Here is a 20540-nt window from a genome sequence, read left to right as displayed (position 1 = left end):
TCTTTCTTTCTTTCTTTCTTTTTCTTTCTTTCTTTTTCTTTCTTTCTTTCTTTTTCTTTCTTTCTTTCTTTTTCTTTCTTTCTTTCTTTCTTTCATTCATTCTTTCTTTCTTTCTTTCTTTCTTTCTTTCTTTCTTTCTTTCTTTCTTTCTTTCTTCCTTCCTTCCTTCCTTCCTTCCTTCTTTCCTTCCTTCTTTCCTTCCTTCTTTCCTTCCTTCCTTCCTTCCTTCCTTCCTTCCTTCCTTCCTTCCTTCCTTCCTTCCTTTCTTTCTTACTTGTAGACTAGAGATAACCCTGGTGAGAGACTAAAAATACGTAGAGAGAGCTTCCCTCCCTCCCCCAAGCACCTGATTCCTTTCCACCTTCAAACCTGATTTAATAAAGCAGAACAAATCACAGGCAGCCAAGAGGAAACATGTTATAGTGGAAAAGGCATTGGAGCAGGAGTAGGGAACCTGGCTTCCAAGCTGGATTCTGCTACTTAACATTTGTGTGACTTTGGGCAAGTCTCTCTGGGCCTCAGTTTTCCCATCTGTAAGAGGAGGAGGTTGGATCCAATCTGCAAGGTCCCTCTAAGGTTTAAATCTTATGAACCTGCACCCACCAAAGCCTGACCAGCTTCCCTAGTCCTAGTGGGGGCTCACAGATGCTTCCCCCCACCCAGTTCACAATCGCTTGGAAGAGTGGATTAGTTAGTTCATCGTGTCTGCCTCCCCACCCCCAGGCCAGAGCCTGACACCAGAGGAGCCCTGAAATGCTGTGACTAATTCCTGGACCCTTGACTCACCCCATATAGCAATCAGGTGCCAAATCTTGTCATTTCTTTCTCTTCAAATTAAGGCACTTTCCTCACACAAAACCAGCACCCTAGCGCTGTCCTCTCTCTCTCTCCAGGATGACTGAAATAGTCTTCTAAAGTGGTTTCCCTGACTCAAGCCTCTCTCCATTGTAGCTGCCCAAATCATCCCTCCCTTTGTACCCTTCAGAACCTGCTGGCTCAGCCTGGAAACATCCACCAACCTTCTGAGCTTCTCAGCTAGAACATCCTTTCACGAGGCCCATTGCTCTTACCCCACTGATGAGCTCCTCCTGGAGCCTCCATTTTGGTGGAATAGCCTAGGCTGACTTGGCGTGCCCTCACTCCCTTCTTGGCCCAGTCTCTAACTTTCTAGACTTCCCCTTCCCCCTGCCAACCCTCATTTTTGGTTCCCTTTGGTGTGTGGCCTTCCTTCAGGAAGGGACAATCTTTTTCCTCATATTTGTACTTTCAGGGCTGAGCACAGTGCCTGACACACAGTAGGTGCTTAATGATACTCATTGCTTTCTTCTTTCCTCCTCTATGCACTATACCACCTATTTTACAGATGAGGAAGCTGAAGCAAACAGGGTGAAGTGACTTGCCCAGGGTCACACAGCTAGGAAGTGTCTGAGGACAGATTTGAATCTAGGACCTCCCATCTCCAGGTCTTGGTTCTTTATCCATTGAGCCGCCTTCTCTAAATAATTCTTGACCAACTTCATTGTCCATCTTCAGCATCTGTCCAAGGTTTATATGCCAATGGACAATTCTGTGTGTTTCTTTTTTTTTAAACCCTTACCTTCCGTCTTAGACTCAATACTGGGCATTGGTTCCAAGGCAAAAGAGTAGTAAGAACTAGGCAATGGGGGTCAAGTGACTTGCCCAGGGTCACCCAGCTAAAAGTGTCTGAGGTCAGATTTGAACCTAGGACCTCCCATCTCTGGGCCTGACTCTCAATCCACTCAGCCACCCAGCTGCCCCCCAATTCTTTGTGTTTCCAGCCAACTGCATATCCCAATCAGACTGCTGACATTTTTTATCCACTTAGTTTTTACTCTGTGACTAGTTAAGCTAAATTCTTATAAATGAGTTTAAATGATTGTGGATATAATGGAATAAATGATTGTGGGTTTTATTAAGGTGGTTCTGCAGTGTTCCAGAAATAGTTTGATGTCATCTGCCCATGGGAAAATCTGGAAGGTTTTAGCATGATCTAGTAGAGCCCTGGACTTGGAGGCAGAGAGAATTGTATTGAAATTTCTACTCAGCCACTCACCAGCTGAGCAACCCTGGGCTAGTCATCTAAACTCTATTTGCCTCAGTTTCCTCAAATGTAAAATGAGAGGGTTGACCCTGGTCACTTCTAAGATCCCTTCTAGCTCTGGCTCCGGGATCTCCTCCCTCATTAGATTTGGGGCTTACCATCTTTCACCAGAGGGGTCCAGAGTCAGGAAGACCCAAGTATAAAGGGCTTCTCCAACGTTATTTTTAGCTGATAGCTTTTGTTAGTATTTGTATAACATGAAGGCATCCATCTAGAAAAGAATTGGTAATCGATGCAAATGGCGAGGGGTGAATCACATGCCCCCCCCCCATGAAATTGGGTATGTTTTAACAGATGGGAAATGACTCATTAATGAAGGAAAGTCATTCCTGAATCAGCTGTCTGTGTAGAGCCAGAATACTGACTTGTCTGAGTAAAGCTCGAGCTAGAAGAAAGAGCAAAAAGACACAGAGTACCATTGAAGCAACATCTTGTTCCAGCATGTCTGACTCCATGTAACCTATTTGGGATTTTCTCAGTGGAGATATCGGAGTGGTTTGCCATTTCCTTCTCCAGTTCATTTTGCAGATGAGGAAATTGAGGCAAACTGGATTAAATGAGTTGCCCAGGGTCACACAGCTAGTATGTGTCTGAGGTCACATTTGAACTCAGGTCTTCCTGACTCCAGGTCAAGGTTCTCTATCCACTGAGCCACCTAGCAGCCCTCTGGAACACCTTAAGCCTGGCCTATTAAAAAAAGTTATAAAGGGCATAAACAGACACTAAAATAATTTAATATACAGGTTTAACTGATTTAAATCTGTTTTCCTGGCAAAGAAATCAAGAGCCTAAAAAGTACCTCGATTAGTAGACATTTGACTTATTTGTTGAGCAGAGAGATATGGTGGCTGAGAGCAACACCAGTCTAGAATATAAATTTGTCTATAAAATTTTATGGGAAATGTTGATGGAAAATTACAGGAAATATCACTTCATAAGACAAAGAGAAGCAATGAAGGATAAAATCGACTTGAAGTAATCCTGCTGAAAGACCCAATTAAAAGAGTGAAAAGGCTGGCAGCTGGGTGGCTCAGTGGATTGAGAGCCAGGATTAGAGGCAGAAAGTCCTGGGTTCAAATGAGACTTCAGATCCTTCCTAATTGTGTGACCCTGGGCAAGTCACTAAACCCAATTTACCTCCATTTCCTCATCTGTAAATGAGTTGGAGAAGGGAATAATAAAACACTTTAATATCTTTGCCAAGAAAACTCCAAATAGGGTCATGAAAATTGGATATAACTAAAACAACTAACAGTACATATTTATGCATGGATCTATATATATTTTAAATAAACATTGCAAATGGAAAACAGGTCAAACTTTTTAAATGAGAAGGAGAACAAACTAGATTGCCTTTAGGACATTTCAAAGCTTCTTTAATGACCTCAAATTTCTCATAGAAACAAAGACCCGTCTTTTTAACACTAATACTCCACCAGTGAGGTTATCTAAGTGTACATCACAGGATCCCCCCAGGACCTGATGAATGAAAATGAATATCACACAGAGGGTGATGGAGTGGCTCATGGTAAATATGAGCACCCTGTGCCACATAAAAAAGTAAGGCACTTTGAAGAAGGAAAAGAAAGGATAACATCCTGAAAATGTACCATCACCAAAGACAATGGATTGGTCATGAAGCAAGAGCGAGGAATAATGGTAGCCCCATGCTTTCCTCTTGTCTTTGAGATCTCCAGGGAAAGTGAGAAGTCCCTCAGCACACTGGGAGGCTTCTCTGAGGAGTCGCATGGGAAGGCATGGACAAGAGTCAAGCATGGAAAGGGTAGAACCTGCATTGCTGGAAAAAATATCACATCAATGACATCCTGAATTAATTTGAGTATTTAAAATATTTATCATCTTACTCCTAGCTAGTATTACATAGCTAAAGCTCTCTAAACACTCGGGTCCTGAGGCTTGTTTGATGAAGCCATTCAAGATATTAACAGGTCCTTCTTTGCTCTGAATTGCTGTCAAGCCAAGTTATATGCTTGGGAGTGCATTCATGCAGAAGACAGAATTTACAAAATGGCAGCCTGTGTTCTCCTCCATAGTCTTTGGGCTAAATCCCTATGAACCCAAACCTTGGAGGGCAACAGGAAGGGCAGGGGAGAGGTCATGAATTACTAACAGGGATACTGAGTGCTTTCAAAGAACAGATTGTCTCTCCACCAGGGTAATTCCTCAGGAGATCATAACCAGTGCTGGGGTTGATGGGTATCTGTTCAAAAGAACAGGATCATCATGTTCCTGAGGATCATTTACAGTTGTAATGGGGCAGCCTGATAAAAGAATGAACTTGTTGTACATTTAACTAAAGACCAAGGAACGGATCATTCCCTCCAGTCCCCTAGCACACTCTTAATCATTAATTCTTATGAACAAAATGAGACCAAACCCTGAGGAGGAAGAGAATTCAGGGCCTTCCAAAGAAGCATCCTTTTGTGCATACTGACCAGGTGCAAACAGAGAGCTCTCTGGAGCTCTGGGGTTTGTCAGAACATTCAATTCTTAGAAATAAGGAAGGTTTGTGTCTCGGATGTACAATCAGCATTGATGGTGGTGAGTGGGGTTGACTAAAAGAATGGCTAACCAGCCATGGGCACATGGACTTGATTTTGTATCTTTATTCCTTGATTTCTAATGATCATTAATAAATCTCTTAAAATAATAAAAAAAGAAATAAGGAAAGTTCTCCATAGGGCCCATGCCATGGCTCTTTGGAAAGACTGATGAGTTTGCCATTTCATTCCAAGTCTTCTTTGATGGAGAGAGAACCTCAGGCACAGATGTGATTCAAATCCTTTCTTCTGACTCCAGATCCAACACGCTTTCTCTTGGACTGTGCTGCCAAGTAGCCTTTCTGGATGGTTCAATCCTCTGCCCTTAGGAACATGGCAGATTAAAACAGGCCACGGGAACTCAGGCACATGTAGTACGGCTATAGAGATAAGTCGAGAATGTTCCCATTCCAAGGGAGCCTATGATTTCCGGATTTGTGGAAGTAAGAAGATAGTCATGGATGGGCAAACACTCCTATCTTCAGGAAGAGTATTGGGCTAGAATTTATCTATTTCATGTCAGCTATTTCTAATCTAGGAATATGATTCTCATTTGGAGATCAGGATTAAAATCCACTTTCCCTGGTCGTTCCAGGTGGTAGCAGTTAGTTTAATCTTGACCAGTTTTGCTCCCCTTGCATCAACCAGTTATTACACCAAAGATAATCATGGAGAATAAGCAAACATTTATTGAAGTAAGGAATAACACAGAAATTGGAGGAAGTCATATGGATTCATTTTGGTGATAAATAAAAACACAAAGGGCAAGGGATTCTGGGACTTGAGAATGATATGAAATCTTGGGTGCACCAAGGAGAAAATTATTCCAACCAAGATGTCCATGCTTTTAGGAGTCTCTCAACGTGCAGCTGTTGAGGATCAAAGGATACATTGGGGTGTTGACTTTCTATGTAGGGGAAGAGGGAGATGCTTAAGCACGTAGGGAAGCCATTTCCTTTTTTTTTTAACACCCCTACCTTCTGTCTTAGAATTGGTACTGTGCATTGATGCCAAGGCAGAAGAGTGGTAAAAGCTAGTCACTTGCCTCTAGACCTGGCTCTCTATCCACTGAGCCACCTAGCTGCCTCAATTATTGTTTAATATACTTCAATGCAATCAGTTCCACAATTATGGAACATGAGCTGTAGACAAGGCACTAGTAACAGCTTAATGATGTTGCAGTCACAGGAGTAGGCAGTGGTAAGGAGGGGACCATTCAAACAGTGATGGCCACAATTTATTTTTCATCTGTTCCTTTTCCATCACCCTAATCACTCCGAAAGAAACTCTCCCAGAGACAAGACAATCTTGTTTACAAAACCCTTCTCAATGGAAAAAGATGACATGTAATTATCCATTGAGACCAAAATTTAATGTATCCATTTTAGAAGCATAAAAATCAAGGTGAGGGAATTAACTGGTGAGTTCAAATTCCTGCAAAAAGTCAAAGATCCACGAGAATGAATACTGACACCCACAGTAAAGCATTTCATCCCTTGTAGCAAATTATTTCACTTACATCTTCTTTTTAATGTATGGCTACAAGTCTAGAATATGGTCATCCTGAGTGTGGGGGAAAGAATACTAGACTGGAAGGCTAGCAGGAAACTTGGGTCCTAGACCGAGCTTTACCAATAACTAACTACTCATGTGATCTTGGCCAATCCCCTTTCTGGGCCTCAGTTCCCTCCTTTGTAAAAATGAGAAATGGGCTATATGACTCCCAAGTTCCAATCTAGCTCTGAAATGTGATGGGCACATTCTCTGTATGCATGGTGTCCCATAGTCTCCCAGGGATTTCTCCCCGAAAGAGCACATCCTGATTCTCCTGTCAGACATGCACTGCTTTTGTCCTGATGATGGGGGCATTGGGGAGACTGTCAGTTCCACTGAGAAAGACACACCAAAGAGCTTAAACAGGTGCAAAGATGATGCAGTGATGGTTAAAGCAAATGGTCCTGCCACAGCTGTGCCAAACTCTACACAGTGATTCGTTTCCATTCTCTGGAGGTGTGTGGGGCAAAGAATAGGAGTTTGGGAGAGGGGAGTAGTTAGAATTGTTGAGGCCAGAATGTTATGGGGGGTTGGAGAAGGTCAAAGACTTGAGTAGGACAGAAAAGGGATTGGAGAAAGGAGGATTCATAGGAGAGAAGCAAGCAAGAGTGTTGTATCATCTCCCTGGGTTCAGACCCTTCCTCTGATACTGAATAGCTTTGTGACCCTGGGCACATCACATAACCTCAATGAGCCTTAATTTCCCCATCTGTAAAAATGAAGGGATTGGAGTCAATGGCCTCTGATAACCCTTCTAGCTCTAAATTTATGACATTGTTATAGGAAGGGACTTTCTAAAAAGACCATGAGATCCATCTTTCTGCTTTCATGCGCCTCCAATATGAGAAATGACCTTATTTTTTAAGACATCCAAGAGAAATACAGTACAGGAAATGGCCCTGGGTTTAGTTTCTCTAAACAGCTCTAAAGGTATGACTATATTTTGAAGGAGGAATAGGGGACAAGGGTGACAATTCCTTTACCTGGAATAGAAGGAGAGCAAGAGTTTGTCTGCTCTTATCAGGAAGAAAAGGATTAGCTATTGGCATGAAAGGAGAGGTTTTCTACACTACCAAACTGAAGGGGGCCCCACAAAATTTGGTCAACTGTAAGCCAAGAGCAGAAGAAGCTGATCATCCCAACTAAGCCAAAGGCCTACCAATAGGAATTAAAACAACAGTCTTTTGCGGTTCCAGATTCTTAACAGATGGGCAGAGAGACAGATAGACAGAGTCAGAAAGACAAAGAGATAAACGGACAGAAAAGGCAGACAGATAGATAAACACAGAGACAGATAGAGAGCCAGGCCTGGAGAGTGGAGGACCTATCTAGCCTCAGATACTTCCTAGCTGTATGACCCTGGACAAGTCACTTAATCCCCATTGCCTAGCCCTTACAGCCCTTCTATCTTGGAACCAATATTTAGTATTGATTCTAAGACAGAAGGTAAAGATTTTTTGTTAGCTGTATGGAAAAGGAAAAGGCTTACAAAGATACACAATGAAGCTTTCCTACCAGACCAATGGAATGATATGATATTACCTTATCTATCCAGATCACAGCCAAGAACCAAAAAAGAAAAACCAAAGGGTTTAAGAGGAAGAAAAAAAAACACTCTGGGGGCTGCTTTCCTGCATCACCCAGCTCAGAGCCTATAGCCTATAGTTCATAGAAAAGACCAATGGATTTGAAGTAGGAACACCCGGATTGGAATACTGGTGTGTCACTTATGCTATCTGGGACCCCAAGGCAGGTCCTCAACTCTCTGAGCCTGAGTTTCCTCATCTTTTAAATGAAAGGGACAGACTAGCTCAAAGGTTCTTAATATTTTTGAGTCTTAAGAGTCCTTTGGCAGGGTAGGGCAACTTTTGGATCCCATTTCTTAATGCTTTTAAATGCCTAAAAGAAAAGGCAGATTCAAAAAGAAACCAATTAAAATGAGTCATCTATCTATCTATCCATCCATCCATCCACCCACCCATTTATCTATCTGTCATCTTATCTATCCATCTATCCATCCATCTATCCATCCATCTATCCATTCATTTATCTATCTATCCATCCATCCATTTATCCCTCTATAATCTATATCTATCTATCCATCCATCTATCATCTATCCATCCCATCATCTGTCTATCTATCTATCCATCTTTTAATGTTTAAGTTCATGAATCCAGAACCTGGGGCGGCTAAGTGGTTCGGTGGATAGAACACTACCCCTGGAATCAGGAAGATCTGGGTTCAAACCCTTCCTAATTGTATGACCCTGGTCAAGTCACTATTCCCCAATTCCCTAGTCTTTGCCCCTTTGTCTTAGAGTTCTTACTAAAACCAAAAGTAAGAGTTAAACAAAAAGAACCCTAGAACTGTGGCTCTCTGAGGACCCATCCAGTTTGAAAGTTGGCTAGCTTCCTCTGCTCCATTTTATTGTTTACGAAATAGGGGCAAGTGATGTAGCAATATTCATCCTGCCAGGCAGAGAATTCTCTTGGCCCACAGTTCTAAGCCACCAGCTTGACCCTGTGATTGGGGCTGTTTTCCCTTTGCTCTAACTGTTGCCTTTAAAAACAAATAAAACCTGCCCTAGGAAGCTCCCCCTCCTCCTCATATTTCAAAGGAGAACATCCAGGACAGTAGAAGAAAAGTCATTAACTCGTACAATGGGAAAGACATGGATTAATAATCGATTTCTTCTTGCCCAGGGCCTGTTCTCAGAAGCCTCAAGAGAGGGAAACAGTCGAGGCCAGCCAGAGGCATTCCCAGGAGTCTTTCTTGATCCGGGGACTTTATTGCAACTTAAACTCTTCCTTAGTGCCAGAAAGCACCTGGGCAGTATCAGAGGGGATTTTTAAAAATTCCTCCTTTGCAGATACTTTAAAAAACTTTTCTTGCAGTTTTTTGGGCCAGGTTTTCTTTTACAACAGGGCTAACATGCAAATCTGTTTTGCAGGACTTCCTACATGTAATCAGTATGAAGCTGCTTGCCTTCTCCAGGGCTGGGAGGCCGGGACAGAATAAGCAGCTCAGCCTTTTTTTAAGTGAATGGTAAAATGTGTTCGCATGTAATTGGGAAATGTTTCATATAATAAAAAGGGATTTGTTTAAGCTCCACTTTTGCAACAGAATACTGAATCCCAACTCAGAAAAAGAAAGGGAACAAGCCATCAAGGAACTCCCCAGGGCCGGCTGGATTCACAAGGGAATTCCAGCGAACAATTAATCCAATACTATATAAACGATCTGACCAAATAAGCCAAAAACCTCCACTTCTGAAAGCGCCGATTTGGGGAAAGTCCCAGAGGTCGTTAGTGCAAGTTTAGAGCATCCTTTCCAAAGGGGTGAGTTGGGGGGGAAGGAGGGGGATTAGCTCCTGCGGCAGACTGTGAGAGAGTAAACAAAGGCACATTCTGCATTGAACACTCATGCACGCACACACAATGAATCATTTTCATTATTAGCATTATTCTTCTTCCTTGTAAAACACTCCAGCCCAGCAGTCTCTCCAGTGAGCCTGAGAAGGAGTCTAGACCTTGTAAATGATGTTTATAGAGCACTACAATAAGGATTTTCAAAGATAAACAAAAGCATGAAATCGCCCAAAGTGCCCCGCGGTGTAGATGAGACACACCCGGGATGAACTTGGAGTGGCTTCTGGCTGGGAGGTCGCCTAGTTCCTTGGATCTAGGGTGGGGTCTGCGGGAGTCTGAAGATTGGGGAGAGGGCTTCGGGGGCTCGGGCTGGGGGCTCCAGGGCGTTCTTTGCAGGCGCCTGTTTTACGGGAGACCACCTGAGAGAGAAGCCGGGAGCATGGCTGTTTGTTGTGACATGTGAGGTGCTGGCCTGGGGCCAGGCAAGGAGCCGCGGACAGTGGTATCTTGGCATTTAACTTCGCTATCGTCCGGCCAGCACACAGTCCCGCCACTCTGGCGAGGGCCTGGAGGCCGGACGCTGCCGGCAAGGTCCTCCCCTGGCCCCAGAGCCGGCGGTGTACGCTTTGGCCCGAGTTAGCGGCGGGCAGATGGGCGCTCGGGACTTGGAGTGAAGAGGCTCCCAGGTGGGCCCATTCCCTGCGGGCTCTACCGATGCCCCCTGCTCCCCATCCCAGAGCTGCGGCTCTCTGGACAGAGCTTTTCCCCCTGGAGTTCGAGGGTTCTAGACTGGGTCAGAAGCGCATTTGGTGACGGGGTGAGCTCCGGGGCAAAATGGGAGTGAGGGAGTGTTAGAGAACACCACTCGATGGCCTTGAACCAGCCCCCAGCCCCAATCCTAGGAGGGCCTTTGGGGATGAGGACTCCCCTCCTCCGTCCCCGGAAGAAACAAACCAGCGAAGGAACCCCTAATGACCTGAAACAAAGGCCGAAGCTTGGGGGGGGGGAGGCTTCCCTCCCTGGCTCCGTCCCTCGCCCCCACCCCCGCCTCCTTTTCTCCCGCCCTTCCACGGAAGGGGGCAGGAGATGGGGGTGGGTCCTCATCTCCCACCAGCCAGTAGAGCTTCTCCGCCCTCGACCACTCCGAGCTTCGAAACAAAGGCAGCGGGCGTGGGTGCCCCTCCCGAGGCTAGCCGACGGCTTCGGCCGGCTGCTTTCGGGGGCGCCGGAGCCGAGCCAGGTTGGGCCCGGGAGCGGACCCAGCCCCGAACGCCCCGCTCGGAGGGGCGCCCCCTCCCCTGGCTGTGTCTAAAGGCGGATATCCCAGATATCCCAGCAGTCCCCAGCTCGGGAGGAGGAGTGTGGCCGGGAGGGGAGGGGAGCGAAAAGAGGTGGGAAGGCCGGAGGGGGGGGCAGGGGGGGTCTCGGATTTGGGTTCCTGTGACCCAGGCTTGTCCCGCTGTCGGCCGCATTTGATTAGTCCGTAGCCCGGGGAGCCTCCTTCTCCCCTGCCCCCTCCCCACCCTGACGCAGTGGTGCAGCCCCCATTTAAGCCGGCCACGTAGCCGCCTCTCTCCCCCAGGCCCCAAGCCTGCCCGGAGCCCGCCCAGCGCCGGAGGAGCCGGAGACTCCGCGAGCCCTGGACAGCCCCAGGGGCGCCCAGACTCGACCCTTTCTCGCGTGCCCCCTCGCCCCCACACACACCTGGATTGCTCCGCCCTCGCCCCCCACCCCAGGAAGAAAGGGAACCTACGAGAGCGGGGACCCGGGGCTCCCCAAAGGGGCTGGCACCTGCGAGGAGAAGGAGGAAGAGGGCGGCGGCGGCTGAGGGGCAGTGAGCGGGTAAGTCTGTGGCTATCCCCCCTGTCCCTCCTCCAGAACCCCCACTCGGACACCTCGGTATACCCTGCCTCTTCTGGGGGCACTGGGACCCTTGGCAATGAGCCCCTTCCCTCTGTCTCAGACGGCGGGAGATGCCCAGCCCTGCCTCGTCCTCCCGGATCTCCCTCCCGCGGCCACCTAAACTGGCGCCTCCCAGCCGGGAGCCCCGAGTCCGCTACAGCCCGCGGACTGGGAGCTTTCCCGCCGCCGCGCATTTGACTCGTCTCGTCTGCGGGAGGCGTCTAGCCCCTCACCGGCCCCGCGCTCGCACCCGCACCACCCAGATGGGGTTGGAATCTCCTTAGCTCTCGCTACCCCGCCCCTCCCTTGCTATTGTTCTTCCCTAAAGAAGGTGCCCATCTGGTTTGGGGGCGGCGGCAACGGGGGCGGGGTGGGGCCGGCTCTGGATGGGGTTTGCCGGGTGACATTGTGCGGACGCCACGCGCGGCTGCTCCTCGGGTGCCGACGCCGGGGACATTTCACGCAAGAAAAGTCTCCTCCTTTTTTTTCGGGTGGGGAGGGTGCGGGGGCTGGTTTCCTGGGTTGCAGCTGAGGTTGTTTCGTCTTCAAACACCCCCCCCCATCCTCCTGGTTCACCCCATCTACGGGGCCAGGTTACAGCCCCCTTTTGTGGGTTCGCATTCATGCAATTGGTGGATTTTTTTTTTTTAAGCCCACGAGGCTGCTACTTATCTGCATTGACTAGTCTGGCAGCCAGCTTCACTTGCTCCTTGCTCGCGGCGCTCCCGGCTGTGCCTGCCGCCTCGCCTCGGGCTGGGCATCGCGGGACCCCGCCAGGCTTCGCGGGCCACTGCTGCGCGCTCCCTCGGTCCTCGCTGCCAGGCTGCCCGAGGCATCTCTGTCTCCCGAGACTTCACAGCCTTTCCTCTGTAGCTTGGCCCTTGACGCTTTGGGGCACCTGTTGTGGGCAGGGAAAGCAGAGATGAAGGTGCTAGGACATAAGATAGAATTGTTAACAGGTAAATGCCACAGCGGGGCGTGCGAGTGTGTGTCTGCGGGTGCCCTAATGGGGTTTCTTTCAGGGGGCTGCGAAAGACGGTTAATTACTTTCCCTGCGGACTTGCTAGTTTCTCTCCGCCCAGATTGGCTCCGTAGCCCGGCGAGCCCTGTCCTAGGTGCCGGCCGGCTCTTAGTGGTTCGAGGCTGCCGAGTCTGGGGTGGGGGGTTGAGGGAAAGTCTCGTGTTGTATTTGCTCTAAGGTTGGGAGATGAGGGAGGATGAATGGGAAATGGAGACCGGTAAGTAGCCGAAAGGTGCTTCGGAGTTAATGGGGTAAATGTCCCTGAGGACTTGAATTTTCCAGCTCCCTCCATCCACCCCTTTGTATTTATTTAAATTCAAGTCAAGCCTTATTAAGCGGCTGCTACGGGAGAACCCGGACACAAAAGTGAGAAATGAAATAGACTCTGCCCCGAGGGACCTTACAGCCCAGTATCGGGGTGACGTGTGCACATAATATTAATAAGAATAATAATAACCACCACAGTAACAGCTAGCATTTCTCTATCACTTAAAAAAAAATGCCCTACTGTCGTCGTCTTATTTGATGCTCTCAAAACCCCAGTGAGACATTATCCCTACTTCACAGAGGAGGAAATTGGCACCGAGCGATTGTGTCTGAGGCAGGATTTGAATTTAGGTCTTCCTTGGTCAACATATTACCAACATACAAGACAGTGCTCGTTCAGAGTGAATAAGACCCACTGCTGATCCCGGGGTAGTCAGAGAGCCTTGAAAGCCAAGGGACGATGGCTCTGACCCTCCGGCTTCTTTTAGGATCCCTGTCCTTAGGTACAGTACTCTGTCTCTACCCCCCCCCCCTCCCAGGTTTCTGGCTGGCTGTCCTTTCTATAGGCAGCTTTTCTAGAGTGCTTTCAAGTTTTACAAAAGACTTTACAAATGTTGTCCTGATTGCTTGCTGTGAGCAGAATCAGAACGGCTAGAGAAACGGGCTTTGGAGGATCATAGGAGTGAGTGACTTGGTGGACATGATCGATGGTGGGGTTGTTGGGCCCGTCCTTGAGGGATTCTGCAGCTCACCCCCGAGAGCTTTTTCAGCCTCTTCCCCAAATACACACACATATATACACCCTAGCCTAAAAGTACAAGCCCAAGAAACTAGTGGCTAGAATAGAGAGAGCCAAGCAAAGGCAAAACCCCCCAGGTCTGTCTTTCCATCTATCCATTCATCTATCTATCTATCTATCTATCTATCTATCTATCTATCTCTATCTATCCATCTATCTATCCATCCATCCAGCTATCCATTCATCTATCATCCATCTATCTATCTATCCATCTATCTATCCATCCATTCAGCTATCCATTCATCTATATATCCATCTATCTATCTATCTATCTATCTATCTATCTATCTATCTATCTATCCAGCTATCCATTCATCTGTCCATCCATCTATCCATTCATCTATCTATCCATCTATATCCATCCATCTATCTATCCATCCATCTATCTATCCATCTATATCTATCTATCCACCTATCTATCCATTCATCCATCTATCCATCCATCCATCTATCTATCTATCTATCTATCTATCTACACACACATATACAGTCTGCAATAACCACATAAAATATTAGTAGCCAGGGAGAATGTCCTTTTCCATTGGATGATCTCAGTTCTAAGAAGGCTCCTTTGCTCATCTTGGTAAAGGCAGGATTTTTGATTGCTCATGCTGGCCCTCCTATAAAATGAGGACAGAAAGAGTAAAGGCATCTGTTCTGGTGCCTTTTCTCCCCTTCACCACCTCCACCCCCAAGAGAAGGATTCCTTGGATACTTAGATATTCCCAGCTGTGTGACTAGTCAAGTCACTTAATGCCCATTGCCTAGTCCTTACCACTCCTGCCTTGGAACCAATACCTAGTAATGATTCTAAGATAGAAGGTAAGGGGGAAGGAAGGAAGGAAGGAAGGAAGGAAGGAAGGAAGGAAGGAAGGAAGGAAGGAAGGAAGGAAGGAAGGAAGGAAGGAAGGAAGGAAGGAAGGAAGGAAAAGAAGCTAAAAAAGGAGTATAAAGAAGCCATTAGTTAGGCTTGGGAAGGGAAGGAGCAGAGGAGAGGAGATCACTTGAATACTGAGAGCCAGGGTGTGCCTGTTCCCTGTTCCCTGGGCTGAGGTTCCACGCACAGGGACATGAAATTCCAAAATGGGGAAAGCTCAGGCAAGCTTCTCCCTTTGGAAACAAAGGGAATTTGCTAGGAGGACCTCCCTTCTTCCCTCCCTTGATAAATCTTACCACCAATTGTTCCTTGAATTTGCCTTCCTTCCCTTCTCATCAAATGAAGGTTCACAAGCAATTTTTCTGGTTTCTGAGTTTTTTAAGTTTTAAAGCACTGTAGAAAAGCTACCTATAGAAAGGACACTGAAGCCTCTGGGGGGGGATGGTGGGGTACCTAATGACAAGGATCCTGAAAGTAACCTGAGGTTTTCAAGGCTCTCTGACTAAGCAGGGAGCAGCAATGAGATTCAAAAGCAGGAGGACTTTAAGGGGGCAGGGAAGGAAGGGATTCTGAGGCTTTCCAAAGATGAGCAAGGTAGCCTTCTTAGAACTGAGGTCATCAATTCAAGAAGGACATTCTCCCAGGCTACTAATATTTTTATATGGGTGTTATTGCAGGCTATTCTGCTTTTAAGAAGTAATACTTTAGAGCCTAAACACAAGCGCATCAGCATTGAACTGTAGCAACCAGAGGGAAAAGAACCCCCTGCTTCTTTTTAGAACCATTGTACTGGGAGTCAGGACTCCTGGGTCCCAATACTAGCTTGGGGATCCACAGCATATAGCAAGGTCCTGATTAGTATGAATAATGAATCCCCTGAAGTGTTCACATTATTAGGACTTACACTGCATATTGAGCTGGAACCAATGACCATGTTTTATGTAATTGCAACTTCAAATAACACAAAATTGAATAGATTTTGACCTCTTCCAGGGGATTCATTTTTCTGGCTGTATTTCTTTCTTTGCATATTAATGGGGAGGTGGTGAGGAATGTCCCTAAAGTCCATTGAGTACTTCCAGTAAATGTCTATAAGATACAAAGCTTAATGGGATCCTTTCCTGTCACTGGAGTGAGGACAAACATTGAGGGAGAGATTTTCAATCAACAAGCCTTTCACTAAGTGCTTCTAGTATAAGGGGAAAAAAGCAAAAATAGGCCTTGCCTTCAAGGGGTTTGCATTCTACTGGATTGCATCATTGCATAGTATTATACAAGGAATGCTGGGTTTTGGAGTCTGAAGACCCGAATTTGAGTCCTGACACTCAATCTACACTAAATCTGACACTAGTTTGAATCTGGACACTAAATATCTGGGTGATGCCAGACAACTCACTTAATTTCTTTTGGCCCCAGTTTCCTCATCTGAAAAAAGAGGTGAGATTAGAAAGTGTCTGAGGCCCTTTTTGACACTAAATCTAGGTATTGGTACAGTAGTTAGAGTACAGAGCCTAGAATCTGGAAGATTCCTCTTCCTAAGTTCAAATGTAGCCTCAGATACTAGCTGGGTGATCCTGGGCAAGTCATTTAAAGTTGGCCTTAGTTTCCTCATCTGACAAAAGGTACCTGAGTGGTGTAGCAGAAAGAACAGTGGACCAGAAATCAGGGTTTGGGTTCCAGCTCCCCAGTGTCCCTGGGCAAGTCATTTTAAATCCCACCACTCCCAGAGCACTTTTGTAATGTTGGCAAATTCTGTAAACTTCCTGTGCCTCAGTTTCCTCATTTATAAAATGAGGGACAGTGATATCTGTCTCCCAAGGCTCGTGGTCATAAGGAATTTTGTCTACCTTTCAAATGCCTTATTATATACTGTAGGGGCTAGTTTGGTCTTATTTTATCTGGCTTTTTAACATATTTGGTGAGGAATGTGATTTAACCCTCAGAAAGTGTTATTACAGAGATATGCTATGCTGTTGTGTGTGCCACAGAAAGTGAAAAGAGTATTGAGTTGCCTCATGGTATTTGTCAGCTTCAAATATAAGGAATATGCTTTCTGTTCTGTGTGTCTCCTTCTCTTCCTTTCTTCCTCTCTGTGTTTGTCTCTCTTTCCCTCTTCCTCTCCTCTTCTATCTCTCCCTCACTCTCCCTTCTCTCTCTCTCTCTCTCTCTCTCCCCCCCTCCTCTCTCTCCCCCCCTCCCTCCTCTCTCTCTCTCTCTCTCTCTCTCTCTCTCTCTCTCTCTCTCTCTCTCTCTCTCTCTCTCTCTCTCTCTCTCTCTCTCTCTTTCTCTCTCTCTTGCTCTCGCTCTCACTCTCGCTCTCACTCTCACTCTCTCCCCACTATCTCTCCTCACCTTTCTTTTCTCTTCCTCTCTCCTTTCTCCTCTCTTTCTCTTTTCTACTATTCCTCTGTCGTTCTCTCCCCCTCTTCCTCTCCCCCCATTTCCTTTCTCTCCCACCTCCTCTCCCTCTTTTTCCTTCATGTTCTAATGGCTCTGACCAGTTGCTGCTTCTTTGTTCCTCTGAACACTTTTCTTCTCTCCAATTCTTTGATCTTTACTGACTCTTTCCTTTTAATATCCAGAATCTTATCAGGTCTATCATTAACCTCTTCCCAGGCTTGTTACTTGGCACATTGTTTGGGATAAAGCCAACTAGGTGGCATAGTGAGTGCTGGTCCTGGAGTCAAGAAGTCCTAGGTTCAAATATGGCCTCAGACTGGGTAACCTTGGGCAAGTCACTTAACTTCTGCCTGCCTCAGTCTCCTTAATTGTAAAATTAGTATAAGAAGAGCATCTACTTTCCAGGGTTGTTGCAAGGATAAAAATGAGTTAATATATAAATATATATAATATTATACTATATATTATATTTATATATATTATATACAATATATTATATAATATATATTATATATGTTATATATATATATAATATATATATAAAGTACTTCAAGGTTATATAAATTCTAGCTAAGATAAGCTGGTACTTCCTTGCTGTCTTTTTTGAATGCCCAATCTGTGGCAAGAAAGTGACCCCAAACTCAGCCACTGTTTCATTTTTCTTCATTCTTTTGCCCTAATCACAAGATATACAGCTGGAAGAGATCTTAGTGATCATCTCATCTAACTTCCTCATTTTACAGTTGAAGAAACTGATCCACATTTAGGGATAATGATTTAAGCTTGGCGTTTGCTGAAGTAAATGGCAAAACAGGGACTCCAAACTCAATGTTTTGTTTTGTTTTTTTCCCATGGAGTAAGAGTAAGGTTCTAGCCTCCACAGTCCTGACTCTGCCTTAACCCCTACAGGTGGATTAAGCAAGTTAAGCCCAATTTAATGATACTAGTTTACATTTAAGGGATTATAGGACACTTTTCTCAATAATAGTTCTTGGAAGTAAGACACTACAACTATTATTTCTGTTTTGCAAATGAGGAAACAGAGGCTAGGAGAATTAGGTGAAGTAACTCATCCTTGACCACAGAGCTTACAAGTATCAGAACCAGGATTTAAATACAGCCATTCTTACACCAAGCCCAACACTTTCCCCACTATACCATACATAGGACCTTTGACACCTGATGGGAGGCCGATAGCACTAAAGAGCTTGAGTTGTTTACCCAATTAGGAAAGGTCTCTGAGGCACAATATTATAGTAGAAAAAATCCTAGGCTCGAAGTCAGGACCTGGGTTTGAATCCTAGCTTTCCTCTTTATTAACCATGTGACCTTGGACAAGTTTTTTGATCTCTCTTCATTCTATGAAATGAAGGGATTGGACAAGATGGCTTCTGAGGACATTATGATCGTATACAGGCATTTCTTTCTAGAGCCAGGAATGATCCCCAAAGATATTCTGTGAACATCTTAGCCTTTAAATTAGGGAGTAAGTTTGCTGCCCAAGGACTCATCTCTCCTAGCTGTCATAGCACAATCAAACCCCATCAGAACAGTTGTCCAGCTTCTCCCAGAACACTGGTCAAACCTTGTCTTCAGAAACAGAAATATTAGCAAAACCTAATGTCCCTCTGTTAATATCATAGAGGAATTCCACTGCACACCACCCTTTGTTCCAGTCTCTCTATGACCCTGTACTCTGTGATCCTGTTTGTTTCCTTCTATTACACCTCAGTGGTGGTGGAAACTGATGAGATGTTGGTTCCAGTCTTGGTAGATCATTGGTGCATAGAATCAAAGCTCGATGGGACTCTGGGGTCGTCCAGCCAGTTTGGGGCCAAGAAATGGTGACAAACTAATTTCTGTGCTTGGGTAGAATCTATACAATATGCTTTGGGGCCAGAAAGACCTCCAGAATGGTGGGTGGAGGGTTCCATTATGGTCCCCTGGGAACCCAAGGATAGATAGATAGCTGGAAATATTTTTAAAATAAGCTTGACGCGAGATAATAAGCCTACTTTCTCAGGGTTGGTTTGGAGTATAGATGTCATTTTAACTCGTGTGACCCTTTCCCTGGAGACAGAGCATGGAGCCCTGGGAAGCTTCACAAACAGATCCAAGCCATATTTGGTTGGGTCCTGGGATATTTGGGACTGTGCTATTTTGAAACTCTAGGTTAAGGGGGTGGGGACACAATTTTAAAAAATACAATTAAGTTGCTATTTGGGTTGGAGAGAACACCAGTTTTGGAGTCAGAGAGCCTGGGTTCAAATCCCAGTTCAATTACATGACTATATGTGCGTCCTTAAGTAAATAAACTTGTCTGGGACTTGGTCTCTATCAGTAAAATAAGAGAATTGGACCAGATAATCTCTTCTCATTCCTTCTTTCTATAAATTATGTGAATTTAGTATTTAAGAACCCCAAAACAAAGATCTGAAAATAATGATAGTCTGCTGGAAATGGCATTTTTTAACTGAAAAAAAAAACTATCCCCTTTTCTTCTTAAATTTGTGCCTTCTCCTTCCCAGCTGTGTGACCCTGGGCAAGTCACTTGACCTCCATTGCCTACCCTTACCACTCTTCTGCCTTAGAGCCAATACACAGTATTGACTTCAAGATGGAAGGTGAGGGTTTTAAAAAAAAAATTTGGGTCTTCTCTCAATTTCCCTATTTCTATTGATATTATTCTATTGATAATAGAATAGGAGCAGTCACTGAAGCTTACTGAAGCTCTAAAACTTGGCGTCATCCTCAGTTCTTCCCTGTCCATCCCTCTCCATGCCCAGTGGGTCTCTTTGTCCTGTTGATGGTATCTTTCTTCTTCCCTCTCCCATGTGGCCACCAGCCTACTTCAGTCCTTCAGCACAGTTGTAACAGCCTCTTAGCTGGTCTCCCTAACCCCAAGCCATCCCTCACCAAGGTGCCAAAATAATCTTCCTAGTGTCCAAGCCTAATCTCATCACTCCCCTGCTCCAACCCCTTCAATGGCTCCCTGCTGTCTATAAAGTAAAATCAGTTCCCCTTGGCGTGGAGTTTGGAGTCCCAATTGGACTCGAGCCTCATTTCCTACTCCCCTGCTATACATTTTACATTCCACCCACCCTGGACTGCTCCCTGAGCTCAGAATACCATCTCCTTTTCAGTTCATTTGCACACCCCCTCCATGCCCGATTTATATTTCATATGTGTCTGTATATGTACACAGAGAGAGAGATTTGTGTGTGTGTGTGTTCTCCTCACCCTTTTTTTGCTTTGAATAATATTTTGGGGGTTTTTTTCCCCAGTGATGTGTAATTCATCACTTTTTAGACTACTTCTCTTCCTTTAAGGTTCAATTCAGCTGCTTCCTCCTCTATGAAGCCTCCTCTGATTTCACACACACACACACACACACACACAATCATTCACCCCCTCCTCCAATTTTCGTTGAGGATCTCGTGTTGGTATCTCTTCTTTGTCCCCATTTCGTCTCCTGGAGGCAGGGGGTGGAACAGAAGAAAAAGCATTGGAGTTGGAGCCAGGAAGACCTGAATTGGCATCTTCCTCTGACACTAGCTGTGTGACCCTGGGCAAGTCACTTAACCCCTGACTCAGTTTCCCCACCTATAAAATCAGAATAATAGCACCTACCTCACAGGAATGTGGTACGGATCTATGCGATAACACGT

General features: G+C 45.6%; 1 protein-coding gene across 3 annotated transcripts in view; it reads left to right on the top strand.

The window, feature by feature from the left end:
• The first annotated feature begins 10249 nt into the window (after nucleotides 1–10249).
• Nucleotides 10250–20540, top strand: part of NDRG4 (NDRG family member 4) — a 78335-nt gene continuing 68044 nt past the window's right edge. The window contains exon 1 of one of the 3 annotated variants that reach the window (XM_056811690.1): nucleotides 10250–10292. Coding sequence is in view for 2 of the 3 variants with exons in the window: in XM_007477542.3 (XP_007477604.1) it covers nucleotides 12431–12467 (37 nt within the window). In the remaining variant the exon portion in view is untranslated. Of the gene's footprint in view, nucleotides 10293–11871; nucleotides 12468–20540 lie in introns of those variants that run through there. The other 2 variants (XM_007477542.3, XM_007477544.3) reach the window with 2 other exon arrangements.

The sequence above is a fragment of the Monodelphis domestica genome, chromosome 1 (genome assembly GCF_027887165.1).
Source record: "Monodelphis domestica isolate mMonDom1 chromosome 1, mMonDom1.pri, whole genome shotgun sequence".
Classification (NCBI taxonomy): domain Eukaryota; kingdom Metazoa; phylum Chordata; class Mammalia; order Didelphimorphia; family Didelphidae; genus Monodelphis; species Monodelphis domestica.
This window is presented reverse-complemented; position numbering and strand designations above follow the sequence as displayed.